At 46.4% G+C, this 19,307-nt stretch overlaps 1 protein-coding gene across 2 annotated transcripts; it reads right to left on the minus strand.

Moving 5' to 3' along the window:
• Positions 1-2,362: 2,362 nt before the first annotated feature.
• Positions 2,363-18,541, minus strand: LOC119255344 (probable inactive 1-aminocyclopropane-1-carboxylate synthase-like protein 2). 2 transcript variants are annotated; one of them, XM_037522425.2, is made up of 14 exons: positions 18,028-18,541; positions 11,180-11,239; positions 10,341-10,411; positions 9,915-9,984; positions 9,295-9,361; positions 8,279-8,376; positions 7,972-8,049; positions 7,586-7,686; positions 6,479-6,568; positions 5,703-5,748; positions 5,465-5,606; positions 3,737-3,879; positions 3,502-3,649; positions 2,363-2,764 (listed from the first exon to the last, which is right to left on the minus strand). In XM_037522425.2, the coding sequence occupies exons 1-14, from the start codon at positions 18,514-18,516 to the stop codon at positions 2,682-2,684; spliced, it is 1,686 nt and encodes a 561-aa protein (XP_037378322.1). In that variant the 5' UTR covers positions 18,517-18,541; the 3' UTR covers positions 2,363-2,681. The 2 variants fall into 2 exon arrangements, with proteins under 2 accessions (XP_037378322.1, XP_054555228.1); XM_054699253.1 differs by having other exon boundaries at positions 3,502-3,879; positions 18,289-18,541.
• Positions 18,542-19,307: the final 766 nt, after the last annotated feature.

Raw genomic sequence — 19,307 nt, forward strand, 5'->3', positions numbered from 1 at the left:
GGCCCTCTGCTGGGCGGCGGGCGCCTGGCGGGCGCGGGCGGAGGAAGTGCAGCCGGCGCGGGCGGCCTGGGGACGGAAGGGCAGGACTTCGCCTTTGCGCCCCGAGCCCGCGCCGCGGGGACCGCCCTTGGCGCTGGGCGGACGCGCGTCGTGCCGGTTTCCTTCGCCCGGACCGCGCCCCGGGGATCCTCAGACGGGGGCGCAGCGGGCAGTCCGCGGCGGGCCGAGCCTGCCCGGACTTTTGAGGGCACAGCTCCCCCGCTCCGGAACGAGGCCGGCGGACACCCCGGCACGGCCCGAGCGCCAGGGCGCGCGTACTCTGACTCGGCGCCTGAGCCGGGGCTCCCCGGGTCCTGCGGGGGCGCGGGCCGGTTCCCACTGCCCCACGGGCCCGAGGCCCAGCCAGGGGAGCGGCCAGGGCCCGGGGCTGCGCGCCCACCTCCGTGCTGTGCAGCCTGCAGCCCCAGCGCCTCTTCCCAGCGCGGCTCCTGGCCTTAGTTCCCCGGTTTTGAGGCACAGCCACCAGCGGTTTCTTGGCGAATGCGTGCCTGGCTGTGGCCACAGAAAAGCCTTTCCTGATAATGTCAGGGGGAAAAGGCTGGCCTAAAGCTAATCCCATACAGGCTTTGTGGACTCCACCCCCACCCCAGGCCAAAGCCAAAGACACTGGGAACTCCAAATCCCATCCCCACCAAAGGGAAGGTGGCTGGGACCTGAGGGTGGGGTTAAGCAGCCAGGTTGGTATAAAGCCAGATACGGGGCTTTGGAGGGATCCCCCATTTTGACTCTCCTCCAGCTCCCAGCATCCGGCCAGCTCTGAGAGTGCCTTTGGGTTTCCAGGTCCGCGGATCGGGTAGGACGCATTAAAGACTTTATTTCCCTATTTTCTCCCTGAGTTGTACATTTTCCTTATTTCCTTTTCCATTGTAAATAAACCTTTTATTAACCTTTTGTGTGTGCCTGTAGTGGAGTATTCATAAGTCCCTTGTAAGCGCGCGGGTGAGGACCCACAGCCAGGCAACCCGCTCAATATCGGGGCTGCCCTATAACAATAAAGGCGAGGGCATCCTGAAAACAGCCTTCCTCACTGAGCGTTTTCATAGGCGTTTGTCTCTCTTCTTTCATTCTGTGCAACATTTGTTGAACAACCTCGGCAAGGGCTCTGCACAGCTCGAGGTGTCTGCTGTGAGGTGGACCACCCAGGTCCCAGGTCTGCAGGAGCTACTGCACTGTGGCACCGTCAGTAGGAAATGTCGCCTTTCCCCAGGAAAGGAAATAGGATTCCTCAACACAAGTATGGCCGGGAACACTTGGCTGTCTTCTGACCTCTCCATCTGCTGTCTTCACGTTGACCTTGCCACTAGCTAACACTGTGTCCTTGAGCAGCTCCAATCTTTTCCCCTCAGTGTTGTGTTTTGCAAAATACTCCATATTCTATTTCATTCAGTTAAGTCTCTTGTGCCAGATCTCTGCAAAGCACTGGAGAACCCTGATGAAAAAAACATTGGGCCTGCATGTTGAACAAGGCAGATTGACCAGTGGGGTGACTATTCAGAAAAGGACCCCGGGTGCCATGGGAGCACACAGCACGTAGATTTAACCCCACCACAAACACATATAGTGGCCCCACATAGGAAGCCCCCCCCGCCACCAAACACACACATTCACGCTTAAACACTTAGGAAGTAATGGCTGAGTCCTGACAAATGAGTCCCAGTTAGTTAGCTGGAGGCTAATTTGTTGGTGGTTTTAAAAAATAGAATTGTTGAAGAACAAGAACCACCAAACCTGTACCCCAGAAAGGGAGGATGGTCACAAACCCCAGTGACTGACAAAAACCACCAGCTGCTGAGAGTGTCTCATCGTCTATAAGTGGTGGGGGTGTCCCCAAGTTGTACAGCACTCAGTCTAAAACTCAGGTATGCCAGGGATTGGCCTTGGAATTCAGTGGGTGTGCTCTGAATAGTTGAACACACTAGAGGTGAAAATGGAAGATCCATCATCAGAGATTTATTTTTAAAAGCCTGAATTCTGAATTCTGAGAAGGGAAAGAACTATATGGAACAGTGCCACATAGCCGCTCCCGCGCAAGATGTGATCCTGCTAGGGATACTGGAAGGGGTGATTCCATAAGGATCCTACGGGACATTGCCTCCAACACCTACAAAGTGCTCCATCCATTAGGGATCATTTTATTTCTTCCTTTCTGGCCTGCCCCAGACAGTATTCTTCACACAGGCTCCTTAGAATTGAAAGAGGCCCCCCAGCCCCCTAGCTCCCAAATGTTATGACAAAGAATGTGAACAAGAAATAAAACAGGCCCAGGATTTAAGAGAATTTGGAATTTATTAGACATCAAATATAAAAATAAACCCATCAAAAAGGGACCCAGAGTGTTCCCTTTATTCCTCTAGGCTTTTCCATTCCTAGCCCTACAAAAACACTCCAAATACGCAATAATTAGTAACAGCAAGGACTAAAAAGATGCAAAGTTTCTAAAAATGACAGATATTCAGTTTAACAAGGTTGATGACTGAGTCAGACGACCCCATTTCTGGAGGAGCCCATTGTTGGCTCAGTCACAGTACCAGGGCTATAGCCAGTGTTCCCCGCAAGACTGACATCAGGGACTCCCCCTGAGCACGTGACTGGTTGGAGTCGCTGGCCAGAAGGCAGGCCACCTACTCCCTCAGCGCATCCTCTGTGAGTTTCTCTGGTTCGTTCAGCTTCTGCTCCTCTAGCACCTGGCAGAACCGACGCATTGCTAGAGGTCCAAATGGGAATAAGGAAAGAAAGATATGGTGAGCTTGTAGATGGGCCCCAGACAAACCCACCTGGTAGTAAACTATTACAGAGCCCCCGTTTAGACATACTGAGCTGTAGCCCTCCCTTCTTTGGGATAGATTTCCAGGTTTACCTGCCATCTCCCTGATGACTCTCTTTGAGCTTCAAGGTCATAGCATCTGCCTGCCAGACACCTTCATGGTAATGGCCCAGGCTTCATCAAGTTTTCTATCTGTGTTCCTCTAGTGTCCCTTCAATCTGCCCCTAGCATCCCTTTGATCTATTTTCCACATTAAACCAAAAGATATTTCTGTAACATAAGTGTCCTTTCCTGTACTCCCGGCAGGCACGGCAGTGTCTATCACAAAGCAATAGACAGTTGTGAACGTGAACATTATGTTCTCCATAATCTGCCAAACAGAATCTGAAAAGAGTCTTCTGTGGTCATCTACCTGTCTATCTCACCTACAGAAGTGGTACCCATATGGCAGGGTATCACTTATTGATTCAGTAGCAGGCACAGAACAGATACCCAAAAGGTCTATCTCAAGCTCTCATATAATGGAGCTTAATTCAAAACATGAAGGTTGAAACAGCTGGTGTAGAGAAGGTAGAGCTACTGGCTGCTGAAGGTCAAAAAAGGGAAGACTCAGGTCTTGGGTTATAGAGGGTTGATCTTTGCAAGGTGCCAATATTGGGAGGTCAGATACCACTCACCAAGCTTGAGGTGCCTATCTGCAAAGTTGAGGCGGAACCAGCCAGGCTCCTTACACTGGTAAGATTTGCCATGGGACAGTATCAACTTGTTGTCCAGGAAGCGGTGGTGGAGGAGCAGCTCTTCCTCGAAAGTACACGGATTCAGGTACTGGGGAAGGCAGAGGGACAGCGCTGAGTCCCAAGACCCAGCTGGCAGGTGTGCCAAAGAATACCTGTCTTCGCTCTTAGAGCTCACCTTTTTCAAGCTGATCCAGACATAGAGACCAGAGCCACGCTTAAGAAAGGGGATCTTCAGCGCCTGCAATTTGTTGGTGACATACCTGTGAGCTGTCTTTAACCGGAAGCGGTTAGTGGGCAGGTACACTCGGTCAATCCAGTCTGGATGGGTAGGGGAAGAGAGCAGTCACAGGCCTTTGCTCCATATGTGGGCTCGTGCCAGCTATTTCTAGCTGTTGCTTTCGAGCCAATGGCAGCCATACCCATACCCAGCAGCCATACCCAGCACACTCCCCTAACTACAGCTCTGGTGGAGACACTGGACTCTAACAGTCCAGTAAGAATGTTCCTTTTGGGGCCTCCCCTGGTGGTGCAGCGGTTGAGCACTGGGCTGCTAAGCTGCCCGCAGCCTCTGCAGCGCTGGTTCGATCCCCAGCCGCCAGCGAGGGTCCCACATGGTGCGCAGACCTCTCCTGCCATGCCCATTGCTCCCCTCAGCAGTGTATTTCATTGGTCTGTCTGTTCTGTTCCCCGCTCTGGCTCTGGTGAATTCTCTCACCCTCCTGCACTTCTGACTGTACCCGGTACTTGTATAAATAAATAAATAAATAAATCTTTTTTTTAAAAAAAAAAAAGAATGTTCCTTTCGGACTTATACCACTGAAGCAAGGAATTGGGGTGTTACCCTAAATGGGTCCATGCTGCTGTTGTCAACTACACAATTATACACAGAGTCCCTTACTTCCGTAGGGCTTCACCCAATGGACTCTGAGGAGCCTACATGCTTGGGGATAATCTTAACCCAGTTGTTCTCAGCATTGAAAACATACTAAAACTACCCCGGGTTGCTGTTAGAAGTCCTGATGCCCAGGTTATATCCCCAGATGCTCTAAATCAGAATTTGGGAGGGGTGGAGGCCACACATCAGTACTTAAGCTCTCCAGGTAATTCCATTATGATCTAAGGTTGAGAACCAGCATTGAAGGGGCAGGAAATCTGGCTTTTGCTAATTATCAAAGGGCCTGACAGCATGCAGGGACATAGCCGGTAGCTTTCTCCTATCCACCGCTGTCCCCACCCAAAGCTGAAAGCAAACTTTCTAATCCCAGTTATCTGATTATATTAATTTGTTTCATTATATCCCATCTTTTCATTTAGATCAGGGCTGGTATCTGCCCTGATCTAGTGAATTAAAGAAAGGAGGTCTTAAAGGGGAAGTTCCCTCTGTAGCCAGCATTCACTGGAGATGCAAAAGGAAGGTGAACCAAGGTGCCACAGATTCAGACACACCAACTTGCCCAAGTGTCGGCCCTCCCGGCACCTTGGCAGATGAAGTTAAATCACACCAGGGGTCAGCGCATTTTTTTGTAATCTTTGCCCTGAAGTGAGCGGGGCTTGGGGAGAGGGAAAATAGACCTTCACATAAAAATTGATTTCCGAAATTCCTTCCTGCGAGTACGATTGACTATCCCCTTCCTGGGAAGAGAACCAGCTCCTAGAACAGCCAGATGTGAAAGCCCAGCCTGTGTTTTAAAGAGCACCGCCATCTTCTGTCTGTGCCCCCACGGCATCATCTGAGCTGCTTTCTACCTCCTCTAAACTTCCTGTCCTACCACACTTAAACCTGACACCATGAATAGAGTCTCAGTGTATTCACTGAGTACATGTCAGAGACCCAAGCAAACCCAGAAATTCCCCATGGTGAGGGGGTCCGGCCATGATGTCAGTCTTGGGTGTAGGTCAGTACCTCTGTCCTGGAGCAGCTGGCACACCTTGTACTGGATGAGGCCACAGAGGCTGTGAACGTAGCCAAAGGCACTCATGGCAGAGGCCACCTCCTTGTTGTGGGTGTAGAGCACACCAAGACGGAAGCCAGAGATGCCAAAATCCTAGAGGCAGAGAGTACGGGAGGAATGCCTGGTGTGCCGGCATCCCACTCCTGGCTCCCCTATCTTCCTACTCAAGAACAGGCAGCTGGGGCTTACCTTACCGATACCCCAGAGCATGTGGGTCCTGTCAGGGTCAGGCAAACTGGAGAGGAGACACAATACAATGAAGATTATGGAGATTATTTGAGGATGAAGACCGTCATCCTAGGGTATCTTAGGGTCTTGGAGGGGAAAGAGGAAGTGGACTTAACCATAGGACCTACAAGGCCCAAAGTTCAAGAGACAGATGCCCCAGTTAAGACAGAAAGCAACACAAGGTGTCCTTGGGGAGTTAAATGGGATGACCCTCAAGCACCCTCTGAGTGAATTCCAGAACCTCATGCCAGCTCAGGGCCTTCCCACAACTGCTCCACAGCCACGTTTCTTGGCAGCTGGCTCTCACACACTGGGCCTCCACCATTTCCAAATGTACTCACTGCCCTGCTTTGGTGAAGCTGTTCCTTCTGCCAAGCATGTCCTTTCTTCACTTTACTTGCTGGTGCTAGGGCCATACACTACCCTTAAGAAAGTTCTGCCCTGTTTCTATTCTTTTCCCATGAAAAACTCCTTATCATGAAATTTTATCCTGGTTCTGTAGGACCTTATCTTGACTTTTGACAGTCCACGTTCAGCCCTGCCCTCAAGTTCACTCATGTACAAAATGGCATTTAGAGGAGACACTTGGAAAAATGAAGCTTCAATCATTTTCATAATACCACTGGCACTTAACTCAGTTCCCAGCGACATCCAGTTAAGTTAACGACCTATGAACTCACCTTGCAAAGCAGCAACCTCATGGTTGTCATTCCCAACTCCAGTGGAGAGCAACTCACCTTTTAATGCTCAGAACACTGTGGAACGTGGTGGATTCATCAAACACAGAGAGCATGTAAATCTCATCGATAATCACATGTAGGCGGTACCTGCAGGTTGGGACAAAAGAGAACGATATCTAGGTTGTCTGCCTGATCAGGACTCACTTTCTTTTCTGGACATCTCTGGATATAGATCAGATGTGCCCACTGCCCTAGCAGCCCACCGAACCCTTCCAAGAGACCTGGTAAGGTAAATGTGGGAGGTACACCAGAAGGGGCCCTTAAACCTGGAAGGAATTCAGAAGACACTCATGAGAAACTCTTCCCTAATTTCTCAAGCATCAAGCAGATCCTATGGGAAAAGGCTGTATGTCCCAGAGTTCAGGGTACAGTTGGGGGCTCTGTTCAGGGTCTGAATCTAGTAGGGGCATTAGTGGCCCAAGGCCTTAAGCACATCAGCTCAGTTATACTCCCAACTGCCCTCTGTAGCAATACTGTGATCTCCATCTTGCAGATGAAGAAATTTAAGATTCTGAGATAGAAAGTTCCTTCAATTCACCGGTGCTAGAGCTGGGATTTGAACTCAGTTCTGTCAAATTTCAGCCCACAGCCTCCAGCATTTTTCCTCTTGTCCCCATGCTCAGCCATCAATGGTCTGAATTAGTTATGACATGTGAATAAGTGTGTTTCTTCTAGAAAAGAAAGATTACCCTAATAGAGTTATGTTCAGGAACTCCAGAGACAACTGACAGTAGCATGTTCTTAGGAACTGGACACAAAAGTTTTATAGGGATGTGTCTTCACCCCACAAGGGCTGAGGATGTCTTCCTTGTCCCCCTTGGATTGAGTAGTTTGGGAAATGGGGTTGGGAAAAGGTATTTATGCCATAAGAAGTGGAAAAGCAGAACTATAATGATTGTTCCGCAGGTGTCTATACCTGGGCAAAGGTGAGGGGCAAGACTATGAGTGCATTTGCCTTCATTTCAGTTCATTGCACATAACTGCAGAGCACAGGACACACTAGGAGTATTTAGGGTCAATTATTTCCGGTTCCAACTTCTTGACTGCAAGCAATGGGAACCCCTTTGTGGGATTTCAACTGGTCTCAAGGAGTAGAACTCATACCTCTTGGCAAATTCCAGGTATTCTTTCAGTGAGTCTAGAGAGTAGATATCACCCAGGGGATTCTGAGGATTGATGAGCAGAAGGCCTCTGACCTTTTTTCCCTAAGAAGAACCAGATATACCTCAACAAACACAAATCCTTCCTAACTACCTTAATACTGGTCAAAGATTGGGTCAGGATTCCCGCAATAGAACCCCTGATCAAGGTCTGGGTAGGATCTCAAAGAGGGCGAACATAAAACGTTCTGCGGGCTCAGGACTCTTGTGAGGACATGCTCATTCACTGCTTCTCCTAAGGAGCCCCCAGTCTTGGAGAACAGTTATTCTAGAATCAGTGTTATTCAGCCCCTTTCAGTGCCCGCCCTGAAGATGCAGTTCTCTCCTTACTTTAAGCTGAGCCTCAAGCAGGGCTTGCTCCAACCTGCCTACTGTGAGCTGGAATGGAGGCGTCTCTCCATCTGTGACCTAGAAGACAAATACTGCCTGGGAACTGCCTGTCAGAGCAGCCTTGAAGCCATGATGCTGCACTCTTATAAACACCAACAATCCCTTGTCTTCACACCCACGTTGCCTCCCCGCCCCTGCTTTCCCCACCAGTCATATGGCAAGAAAGCAAGACCCCTTACACCTTTCAAGTGCCCCTAGAACTTCTACTGTCTAGGTGGGCTGAGCAGACGAAGGTCCCCATTCTGACCTCACTGTCCAGGTGCACATGAATCAGCTCGACGTTTGCATACAGGTTGGAGGTAAAGACCAAGCCACCATAGAAAGGTGTGGGGGTCAGAATGGCCTCTGGAAGCACAGGGAGACAAAGCTGTCAGTCCAGGGACCCAGTCAGAACCTGCCCCCAACAGCAGCAAAGCTACGGAGAAGGTTGTTTGGCGATCTCTCCTACTTGGGGCTTAATGCCTTTAGACTCAGTCTCCAGACAAATTATCTGTCCTCATAAACATTACCTATGGGACAAAACTCAAATTCCTTCCTGCCAATATACTAGAAAGGGAGGGGATGGAAGACTGTTGCTGTGAGGATGTGGAATCTAGGGTGCAAATCGAGCCAGGCTTGTGATCAGGTAGACCCTGCTTGTTGGGCAAGTCAGCTCCTGGCCAAACACTGGAGGCCAAGGCCAGGTCCAGGCTCAGGTTACTTGGGCCTGGTGATCTCACATGTTCATTTCTTCCCATCTGTTTGGCCTCACTGAGGGACACATTTCTGTGAGTGGCCAACTTGGTAACTTCTGCTCACGCAGCCAGAGCTGGTGAAGAGCTGAGAATCTTGACTGGGCATTATTAAGAGGGAAATTGAGAACAGACCTTTCAGACTTATTTGGTTTTAAATTAATTAGCCCTTTTTTTTGGAGGTAGAGGAACAGGATATCTACATGAACTCAACCAGTTCACCAGGGCTGTCTGTATTAGAGTTGAGCTCCAAAGTCCAGCTAATAAGATAATGGCCACTGTCACCATCGCTGGGGCCTTCCTCCTTGGGGACTGACACGTGTTTTCCTTGCATGTCAAATGTGGATCCAAATCCCTCTTCCTTCAGAGATAGTAGGAAGATGTTCTAATCAGTGTGAAAACCCTAGCACTTTAGGGGTAAGTCCTTGCTTCAAGATGCTTTTCTTCCCTATGGCCTGACCCCATGTTCCTGTCCTTGGCTCTGGCCTATGTGCTGCCAATGCTCCAAGGGAAAGCAGAACCCATGACTTACCCCCTGGATCACATAGAACCGTGATTAGCGCAGAGAAGACAGAGCAGCAACCATTCAGAACAACCACCTGAAGATGATGCATAAAGAGAGAAGTAAAAAACCAATGCTCGGGCCTCCCTGGTGGCAGAAGGGGTTAAGACGTAACCTACGAAGCTCACCACAGCCACTGCAGCACGAGTTTGATCCCTGCCACATGGTGCAGAAGACTTCTCCTGATTCACCTGCTACTCCCCTCAGCAGTGTATTTTGATACATGTGCCTGTTCTGCTCCCTACCTTGTGTCTGGTGAATTCTCTCACCCTCCACATCTCTGGCCTATACCCCAGTTCTTGTATGTATAAAGAAATAAATAAATAAATAAATAAATAAATAAATAAATAAATAAATAAATAAATCTTTATATATATAAAAAAAAACAATCCTGTGAAAGAAGGGGACACCCCTGGCTCCCTGCCCTGGAAGGGATAGATAAAAGGATCTCCTGAGCTGAGAACATTGACCTTTACTCTGCCCTGGCCCTGAGGGTTTCTGCCTGTTCTCCCTGCATCTTCTAGAAAATGCAGAGTCCCCAAGGAATATGGCCCTCCTCCGGGTGGCATCAAGGCTGGAAACTGACTCACATTTTCTGGATCCAGTTGGCTGGGTGCCTTGCAGTAATAGGTCAGGAACCGGGCCACCTCCTCCCGCAGGCTGTAGACAGACACAAAGAGAGTGTGGTTCCCAGGATCAGGAGTGCCCTCCCTCACTCAGGAGCTGAACTTCACCCTCTTCCAAAGGACAAAGCCCCCAACCTCATTTTCCGGGATTACTGACTAAGGCTGTCAAAACCTCAGGCAAGAAGGGCAAGAAGCCTGGAGTTTGGACCAGAACTCAGGGCAGTGCCATACAACACCTGCCTGCCTCCTGGTGAGGGTTGGCTGTAGGTATTCTCTAGATTTTTCACCAAAGAAAAGGGAGGCAGCTATTCAAGAACCTGGTGCCTGGATCTTTCCCTGGATGAGGACAGGTGCCTGTGACCAGGAAGCCATAGATTTAGAGGTACTTACAAAGGCTGTCCTCTGAAGTCAGAATACTGCAGCAGGGATTCCTCAATGTAGTTCATATCCTTCTGACTCAACTGTTGGCAAGAAGGGCATAAGGACAGCAGACCAGGGAAGCCCAAGGAGTTTTATCCTGTTCCTGGGACATATGAGGGTGTCTGTCCTGCCCTACCGGACTTTCCAGAAGAAGAGTGGGTATATATGCTGGATAGTGTGTAGAGGCCCTTGATGAATGACAGCCCTCCATTAATGAATGAAGGCCTCGATTTTCTTATCACAGATTACACAAGGAGATATTACACTGGAAGTGTTTGACCCAAGTCTACATTTGGGTCAGAGACCCGTTGGTGGCCTACCCACACATTCTCAAACAGGGAATACCTCTGAACACAGCTGCAAGATAGTGAGTTTAGATGTGCTATTCTAGAAGCTGTTTCCCCCACTCCCTTTCCTAGACTTTTTAAAAAAGATTTATTTTTATTTTATTTTACATATATGGACAGGAGTGTAGGCTAGAAAGACAGGGGGTTAGAGGATTCAGCAAACACATAGTGGGGAGCAGAACGGGTGGATCTATTGAAATACACTGCTGAGGGGAACAGCAGGTGAGACAGGAGAGGTCTGCTGTGCCATGTAGGTCATCTCCCTGGCCAGGGATCAAACTCATGTCTCAGTGGCTGGCAATAGCTTGATGGTACTGAGACTTTAACCCCTGTGCCACCAGGGAAGCCCCTTTTCCTAGACTTCTAAATCTATTATCTACCTGTATCTACCACATGCTGAAGAATACTCCAGGGGGACTGGACCTGTAGGTGGGTCTCAGCACAGCTGGGAATATGGCTTACCCTTTTGGTCATCAGATCAATGCAGAGCTTGTTCTCACTGACACCAAGGTTAATGAAGCCCTGAAGACAAAGGAACTGGAGATCAGTTGGCTCTCTTGCCCTACCTTTCTGAACATGTCAATTAAGTTCTTACCCCAGATTCGTTAAAATGGACACCTCACTGCCCTGTGAGGCACTTCAATCCATGTTTGACAGCTTTAAATGGTGGAAAACTTTCTTTTTTTTTTTTTTTTTTTATAAATTTTATTGTTATATTCCCCATACAATTGCAGCCCCCCCATTCTGACCCCAATCCCTCCCCTCCCGCCCCCGCCCCCCTAAAATTGTCTCTGGTTCATAGTTTTTTGTTGATTTTGATTTTCACTTTCTTATAGTTATTCATTTTCCTGGTCCCTTATTTAAGTTTTCTAGATTCCTGCTATGAGTGAGACCATCCGGTATTTTTCTTTTTCTTTCTGGCTTATTTCGCTGAGCATGATCCCTTCCAGCGCCATCCATGTTGCTGCAAATTGCATGTGTTTATCTTTTTTGAATGCTGAGTAATATTCCATGGTATATATGTACCACATCTTCTTGATCCAGTCATCTATTTTTGGGCATTTGGGTTGTTTCCAAAGCTTAGCTATTGTAAACAGTGCTGCTATAAACATAGGGGTGCAGGTGTTCTTTGGAATTGATGTTTCTGTGTCCTTTGGGTAAATACCTAGGAGTGGAATTCCTGGATCATATGGAAGCTCTATGTTTAGTAGGTCCAGAAATCTCCACACAGCTCTCCACAGTGGTTGGACCAGTTTGCACTCCCACCAACAGTGCAGAAGAGTTCCTTTTTCTCCACACCCTCGCCAGCATTTGTTGTTGCTAGTTTTTTTAATATGTGCCATTCTCACTGGTGTAAGATGGTATCTCATGGTAGTTTTGATTTGCATTTCCCTGATGGCAAGTGATGTTGAACATTTTTTCATATGCCTGTTGGCCATTTGCATTTCCTCTTCAGAGAAGTTTCTTTTTAGCTCTTGTGCCCATTTTTTGACTGGATTATTTTCTTTGTTGTTGCTGAGTCTCATCAGCTCTTTGCAGATTTTTGTGATCAGTCCTTTATCATTAGTGTTGGGTGCAAAAATGTTCTCCCAGTTGGTGGGGTTTCTCTTTGTTTTTGTTATTGTCTCTTTTGCTGTGCAGAAGCTCTTTAATTTGATGTAGTCCCAGCTGTTTATCTTTGCCTTCACTATCACTGCTTTGGGTGATGTGTCTGTAAAGATGTCTTTGATGTGCAGATCACGTAGTGTTTCGCCTATATTTCCTTCTATATATTTTATGGTTTCAGGTCTTATGTCTAGTTCTTTAATCCATTTTGAGTTGATTTTTGTGTATGGTGTGAGGTAGTGGTCAAGCTTCATTCTTTTGCATGTAGCGACCCAGTTTTCCCAGCACCATTTATTGAACAAACTTTCTTTGCTCCAATGCATAGTCTTTGCTCCTTTGTCAAAGATTAGTTGACCATAAATCTGTGGATTTATTTCTGGATTTTCTATTCGATTCCATTGGTCTGTATGTCTGTTCTTGTTCCAATACCATGCAGTTTTGATGATTATGGCTTTGTAGTATAGTTTGAAGTCTGGGAGTGTAATGCCTCCATTCCCTTCTTTTTTTTTCAGGAGAGCTTTGGCTATACGGGTTTTTTGTGATTCCATATGAATTTCATCAATAATTGTTCTATTTCTTTGAAGAATGACATTGAAATTTTGATTGGAATAGCATTGAATCTGTATATTGCTTTTGGAAGGATGGCCATTTTAATAATGTTTATTCTTCCAATCCACGAGCAGGGGATCTCTCTCCATTTCTTTGTGTCTTCTTCTATTTCTTTTAACAGTGTTTTATAGTTTTCTTTGTATAGGTCCTTTATCTCTTTTGTTAGATTTATTCCCAAATATTTGATTTTTTTTGTTTCAATAACAAAAGGGATGGTTTTTTTTATTTCTTCTTCTTCAGATTTATTGTTTGTGTATAGGAAGGCTACTGACTTTTGCATGTTGATTTTGTATCCTGCCACTTTACTGAACTGATTGATGAGTTGAATTAGCTTTTCTGTGGAGTTTTTGGGGTTCTCTATGTATAATATCATATCGTCTGCAAATAGTGATAGTTTGACTTCTTCTTTTCCTATTTGGATTCCTTGGATGTCTTTCTCTTGTCTTATTGCCCTGGCTAGGACTTCCAGTATTATATTGAAAAGCAGTGGTGAGAGTGGACATCCTTGTCTTGTTCCAGATCTTAATGGAATTGCTTTCAGCTTTTCACCATTGAGAATGATGCTGGCTGTTGGCTTGTCATAGATGGCCTTTATGATGTTGAGGTATGTTCCTTGTATCCCAAGAATTTCAAGGGATTTTATCATGAATGGGTGTTGCACTTTGTCGAAAGCTTTCTCAGCATCTATTGATATTATCATATGGTTTTTATATTTCTTTTTGTTGATGTGTTGGATAACGTTGATTGATTTTCGGATGTTAAACCATCCTTGTGCCCCTGGAATGAATCCTACTTGGTCGTGGTGAATTATCTTATGGATACATTGTTGGATTCTGATGGCTAAAATTTTATTGAGGATTTTTGCATCAGTGTTCATTAGGGAGATTGGCCTGTAGTTTTCCTTTTTAGTGTTGTCCTTGTTCGGTTTTGGTATTAGTGTAATGTTGGCTTCATAGAACGTGTTTGGTATTGTCCCTTCCTTCTCAATTTTTGGAAGAGTTTGTGAAGGATAGGCACTAATTCGTCTCTGAATGTTTGGTAGAATTCATTTGTAAATCCATCAGGTCCTGGGCTTTTGTTTTTGGGGAGGTTTTTGATTACCATTTCAATTTCGCTAATTGTAATTGGTCTGTTTAGGTGTTCTATTTCTTCTTTATCTAGCTTTGGGTGATTGTAGAGTTGTAGGAATTTGTCCATCTCCTCTAGATTATTAAACTTATTTCCATATAACTGTTCATAGTAGTTACTGATTATTCTTTTGATTTCTGCTGTGTCCGTTGTGATTTCTCCTCTTTCATTGATGATCCTGTTTATTTGTGCTTTCTCCCTTTTTTCCTTTGTGAGCCTGGCTAGGGGTTTGTCTATTTTATTGATTTTTTCAAAGAACCAGCTCTTGGTTTCATTGATCTTTTGGATTGTTTTTTTAGTTTCAATTTCATTTATTTCTGCTTTGGTTTTTATTATTTCTTTTCTTCTACTGGTTTTGGGGTTTTTTTGTTGTTCTTTTTCTAGATCTTTGAGCTTCGAGATTAGGTTGTTTCTTTGAGTTCTTTCTTGTTTCTTGATGTGAGCTTCTATTGCTATATATTTTCCTCTTATTACTGCTTTTGCTGCATCCCATACATTTAGGATATTGGTGTCCTCCTTGTCGTTCAATTCAAAAAATTTTTTAATTTCTTCTTTGATCTCCTCATTAGTCCAGTGGTCTTCCAGTAGTGTGGTTTTTAATCTCCATGAGGTAGGAAAGTTCCTTGCCTTCTTTTTATGGTTTAGTTCTAGTTTGATGCCTTCATGGTCAGAAAAGATGGTTGGTATGATTTCAATCTTGGTGTATCTGTTGATGTTTGTCTTGTGCCCCAGTATGTGATCGATCCTGGAGAATGATCCGTGTGCGCTTGAGAAAAATGTGTACTCCATTTTTTTGGGGTTTAGTGTTCTATAGATGTCTGTTAAGCCCAATTGCTCTAGGTCCTTATTTAGAGCTTTGGTTTCTTTACTTATTTTTTGTCTTGTTGATCTATCCATTGTAGATAGTGGTGTGTTGAAGTCTCCCACTACGTATGTGTTTTCTCTGATGTCTGTTTTCAGAGAAGACAACAGTTGTCTGATATATTTTGGTGCTCCTTCATTTGGTGAGTATATGTTAATGAGTGTTATTTCTTCTTGAAGTATTGTCCCCTTGATCATAATGTAGTGACCATTGGGGTCTCTTTTTATCTTTTTGAGTTTGAAATCTGTTTTATCTGATATAAGTATAGCTGTTCCTGCTTTCTTTTTGGCCCATTTGCTTGTAGGATTGTTTTCCATCCTTTGACTTTGAGCCTATTTTTATCTTTTGTAGCTAAATGTGTTTCCTGGAGACAGCAAAAGGTTGGGTTTTGTTTCTTAATCCAGGCTGCAACTCTGTGTCTTTTTATTGCAGAGTTTAGTCCATTTACATTTAGAGTTAATATTGATATGTTAACATCTGTATTTGCCATTGTGTTTGTCTTTCCTTTGATTTTATTTATTTATTCTTTTAATAACTTTTTTTTTTTTGGCCTTCTTTCATTGTTATTCGTCCCTCTGAGGTTCTGGCTTTAGGACTCCTTATAGTATTTTTTGGAGTGGGGGTTTAGTTGCAATGAAATTCCGGAGTTTCTGTTTGTCTGGGAAGGTCCATATTCTTTCTTCAAAGAGGAAGGAGAGCTTTGCGGGATAGAGTATTCTTGGTTGGCATCTGTTTTCTTGGAGTCTGTTGACTATGTCCCTCCACTCTCTCCTTGCCCGTAGTGTTTCTTCGGAGAAGTCTGATGTCAGCCTGATTGGCTTTCCTTTGAATGTTATCTGTTTCTTCCCTCTTGCCAGCTTCATTATTTTTTCCTTGTCCTGGATTCTTGGGAGCTTTACTATTATGTGTCTTGCTGTATTTTTTCTTTCGTCGTGGAAGTTTGGTGTTCTTCTTGCTTCTTGTATATCAATTTTCAGCTCCTTCTTCACATTTGGGAAGTTCTCTTCAATTATCTCTTTGAATATTTTCTCTGTTCCTACTTCTCTCTCCTCTCCTTCTGGTATTCCTATAACTCTTATATTTCCTTTCCTCATGGAGTCAGATAGTTCCCGAAGTCTTTCTTCATTCTTTTTCCTTCGTACTTCTCTTTCCTTTTCTGTTTTGGTTCTTTTTATTTCTGTGTCTTCAAGAGCACTTATTCGTTCTTCCATTTCATCAATTCTGCTTTCATTGCTTTTCCCAGAATTCTTTAGTTCTTCCACTAATTCTTTGATCTCCTGCATTTCTTTTACTTCCCTCTTTAGGGACTCAATTTCATTCTTCTGATCGTTGATTATTTTTCCCTTATCATTGTTTTCCTTTATGACTTCTGTCAGTTTTTTAATCACGGCAATTTTAAATTCTCTTTCTGGAAGGCTCAGAAGTTCTTCCAAGTTACTGTCGTTGCCATCTGGGGGCTGGTTTTCTTTTTGTGGTGTGCTTTTTCTCTGGAGAGTTGCTAGGTTGCGTGTGGTTCTTCTCCTCTCTACTGTCTGTTTTCTAATTTGCCGTATGCGTTGGGACACTGTGTTGTTGGGACTGGCCGGCATCTTGGGTGGGCTTCTCTTCTCCCCTCTGGTTCCTCCTGGAGTCATCTGTCAGTTTCAAGCAGTCTTTATTGGAGAAAGGTCCCTGTCCTAAAATGTCGATGTGGGGACACACTCCCCTGTGCGCCTGGTCTGCCCCGGCGGTGGGTTCCTGCTCCCCCTCTGGGCTTGGACTGCAGGCCAGAGGGGGTCTGGCGTGGGCGAACTTCCCCCGCTCACCTCTGGCTCCTGAGGAAGCCTTCTGCAGGTAGTCTTTACTGAAGAAATGTCCCTGTTCTAAAATGGTGATGTGGGACACACTCCCTGCGCGTCCAGTGTCAGGCACACTCTTCTGCGTGCCTGGTCTGCCCTGGCTGTGGGTGCTCGCTCTCCCTGTGGGCTCAGACTACTTGTTCGGAAGGGGCCGGGTGTGGGCTAACTCCCCAGCTGGCCACTAGTTCCTTCAGGAGCCTGAGCTGTCTACAAGTCGCTAGGTGGCGCCAAAGATCTCTCCTAGAGCCCTTGGGGAGCTGATTTTCCACCCCGTGGGACAGGGAGCAAAGCGGGGATGGTAGGGTACACCTCAACGGCTTTGGGGTGCTGTGTCTGCCTTGTGCCCCACCGTCGTGGGGAACCCACGCCCCGAATTTCGTGCCCCGGGTCTCAGTTCCAAAGCCCTCAGTTCCAGGACGCGGGCTGTAGCCCAGTTCAGTGGCGCGGGAAAATGGTGGAAAACTTTCTATAAACCCAAACTCTCACAGCTTACAAGGCCCCCACTTTAGAATCACATAGGTACCTCAGTTATATTATGAACCAGCTGCAGACATTGAGTTCTTATATGCCAGACACTGAACTCAGACTTTCATGTGATTTGCCTCAATTCTCACACTCCTGAGAAAAGGGTTCCACTATGATCCTGGATTTAAAGGGAGCGGAGCGAGGAAGGTTGGAGAACCCAGAAGCCATGTGACCTTGGTGACGGAATATCTTCACCTGCTGCACCTGGCTCTTTAATGATCCCACATCCAACTCTGCTTTTCCTTGCATGGAAAGTTTCCACCTACCCCACCAACACCTCTTGTCATAGCACCCACTGTCCCTACTCTGGCCAATGGGATTCCTCTCCCAATCACGCCAAGCCCTCCCCACTCAAAGCTTCCCACATGCTGTTCCTCCTTCCGGGAGGGGCCACAGAGCTATCATGGCTGACTGATTCAGTCTCTAAGACCCATTTGTGTTCAGGCTGTCCCCTAGTGCTCCTGGACACAGATCAATGTTCATTTCACCAGCGTGAGTTCAAGTTCACAGACTACTATGATCCTATTGACTCCCAATGGGTAAGAGCAAGGATTTAGAGAAAGCATGCTGTGGAGAGAGGAACCCAGATGCATCCCTTCAATTTCCTTGGCACGTCACCTGTTTCTGTGCCTCCTACCTTGTCTAAAAAAGGCAAGTGTCTACTTCATGGGGCTGAGAAGAGTAAGCGGGCACAGGGCAGTAAATCCCACTGACAGAGGCCTAGAGTCTTCCCCCATCCTCACCAAGGTGTTCTTGTCCTTGTGGAATTTGTCCCCTAGGTAGGACTGGTAGTCCCGGATGCTGGCCTGGAACAACGTGGAGGTGGCAATCCCCCGGGTGGACAGATCATGGGTCCCAAATGCAGATTCAGAATCACTCAGTTGGTGAAGGGGTTGGTCCAGCTGCCTGGGTGACTGGACCTGTTGCTCAGCACCAACATCACCCCCAGAGCCCAGGGAAGGGCTGGGCAGACCCGGGGCCCCAGACTGGAGGAGGCCGATCACCTGGCACATCAAGTGGCTCAGGAGGGCCGCCTGATCCTGGGCGGCCTGGCTGCTCCCCTGTTCCTCCAGCACCAGCTCCCGCTGCGGGTGCTTCGAGGCCTGCTGCCTGAGGCACTCCTCTATGGTCTTCTTCAAGTGCAGCATGGTCTCCATCAGCCTCTGGGCTCCAAGGCTCTGGTCCCCCATCTGGCCACGGGGCATGTGGAAGGTGTCAGATGGGTCACTCATTCTCTGGGGATCTGTCGTGGCTTCAGCAAGCTGGCTGCAGAGGAAGAAGAGAGCATGTACTGCAACAAAGGAGACACTCCCTGACCCCCAGGTCCAGGCTCAATCTTGGGCTGGTCACTGGCTTCTCCCATATCCGTAGCTTAGGCTGAACTGGTTCCAGAAGAGTTGGCTACTCAAGGGCAATGCCTAAAAGCACCTTTTTAAAGCCTTAAAGAATCGACCAAACAAATGTCAGATAGTAAGGAGTCACAGGTAAGAAAACCCGAGGCCAATGGCTGTGTCTAGTTCTTTATCAGACAGTCCCTCACACCCCCTGAGAACTGCTTGTTCGTGTTGGGAAACCTCCACAAACGCCCACTCTGAATTGGGTCCAGGAACCCATTCACTCGCTAAAAAATATATCTGGCCTTATCAGTCTCACAGGGGAGTTCTACCATATATTTAAAGCAAGTATATTATTTAATCCAATTCTATTTATACTGTCTTACAGAATTAAAAATAGCCCCATTTTAAAATTAAATAAATAGCGATCAGATTTGATGATGTTCATATGCAGAACTATGGATAAACCTCACCTCTGATTAGATTATCAAGGATTAAAACCAGAATAGCATTTAATAAATAGGATCCAATAGCACCATAAAAATCACCCTATGACTCTTCCAGAAAAAGGAAAGATAGTTCAGTCCTATGATTCATGTTACTCTTTCATTAACAGATCTCAGGGATAGGAAATCACTTGATTTTAATCTCTAGATGCTAAAAAGAGAACTGACAAATTTTTGTTTTTA

The sequence above is a fragment of the Talpa occidentalis genome, unplaced genomic scaffold (genome assembly GCF_014898055.3).
Source record: "Talpa occidentalis isolate TD23 unplaced genomic scaffold, MPIMG_talOcc4v2.1 talOcc4.3, whole genome shotgun sequence".
Taxonomy (NCBI): Eukaryota; Metazoa; Chordata; class Mammalia; order Eulipotyphla; family Talpidae; genus Talpa; species Talpa occidentalis.

What these genes read in the sequence shown, in the direction of transcription:
- LOC119255344 (XM_037522425.2), bottom strand. Translation starts at nt 18,516, where the DNA reads ATGAGTGACCCATCTGACACCTTCCACATGCCCCGTGGCCAGATGGGG. An exon ending in TTGATCTGATGACCAAAAGG is followed by an intron (nt 10,412 to 11,179) that starts GTAAGCCATATT and finishes TCTTGCCAACAG; the next exon opens with TTGAGTCAGAAGGATATGAA. An exon ending in TGCTCTGGGGTATCGGTAAG is followed by an intron (nt 5,607 to 5,702) that starts GTAAGCCCCAGC and finishes CTCTGCCTCTAG; the next exon opens with GATTTTGGCATCTCTGGCTT.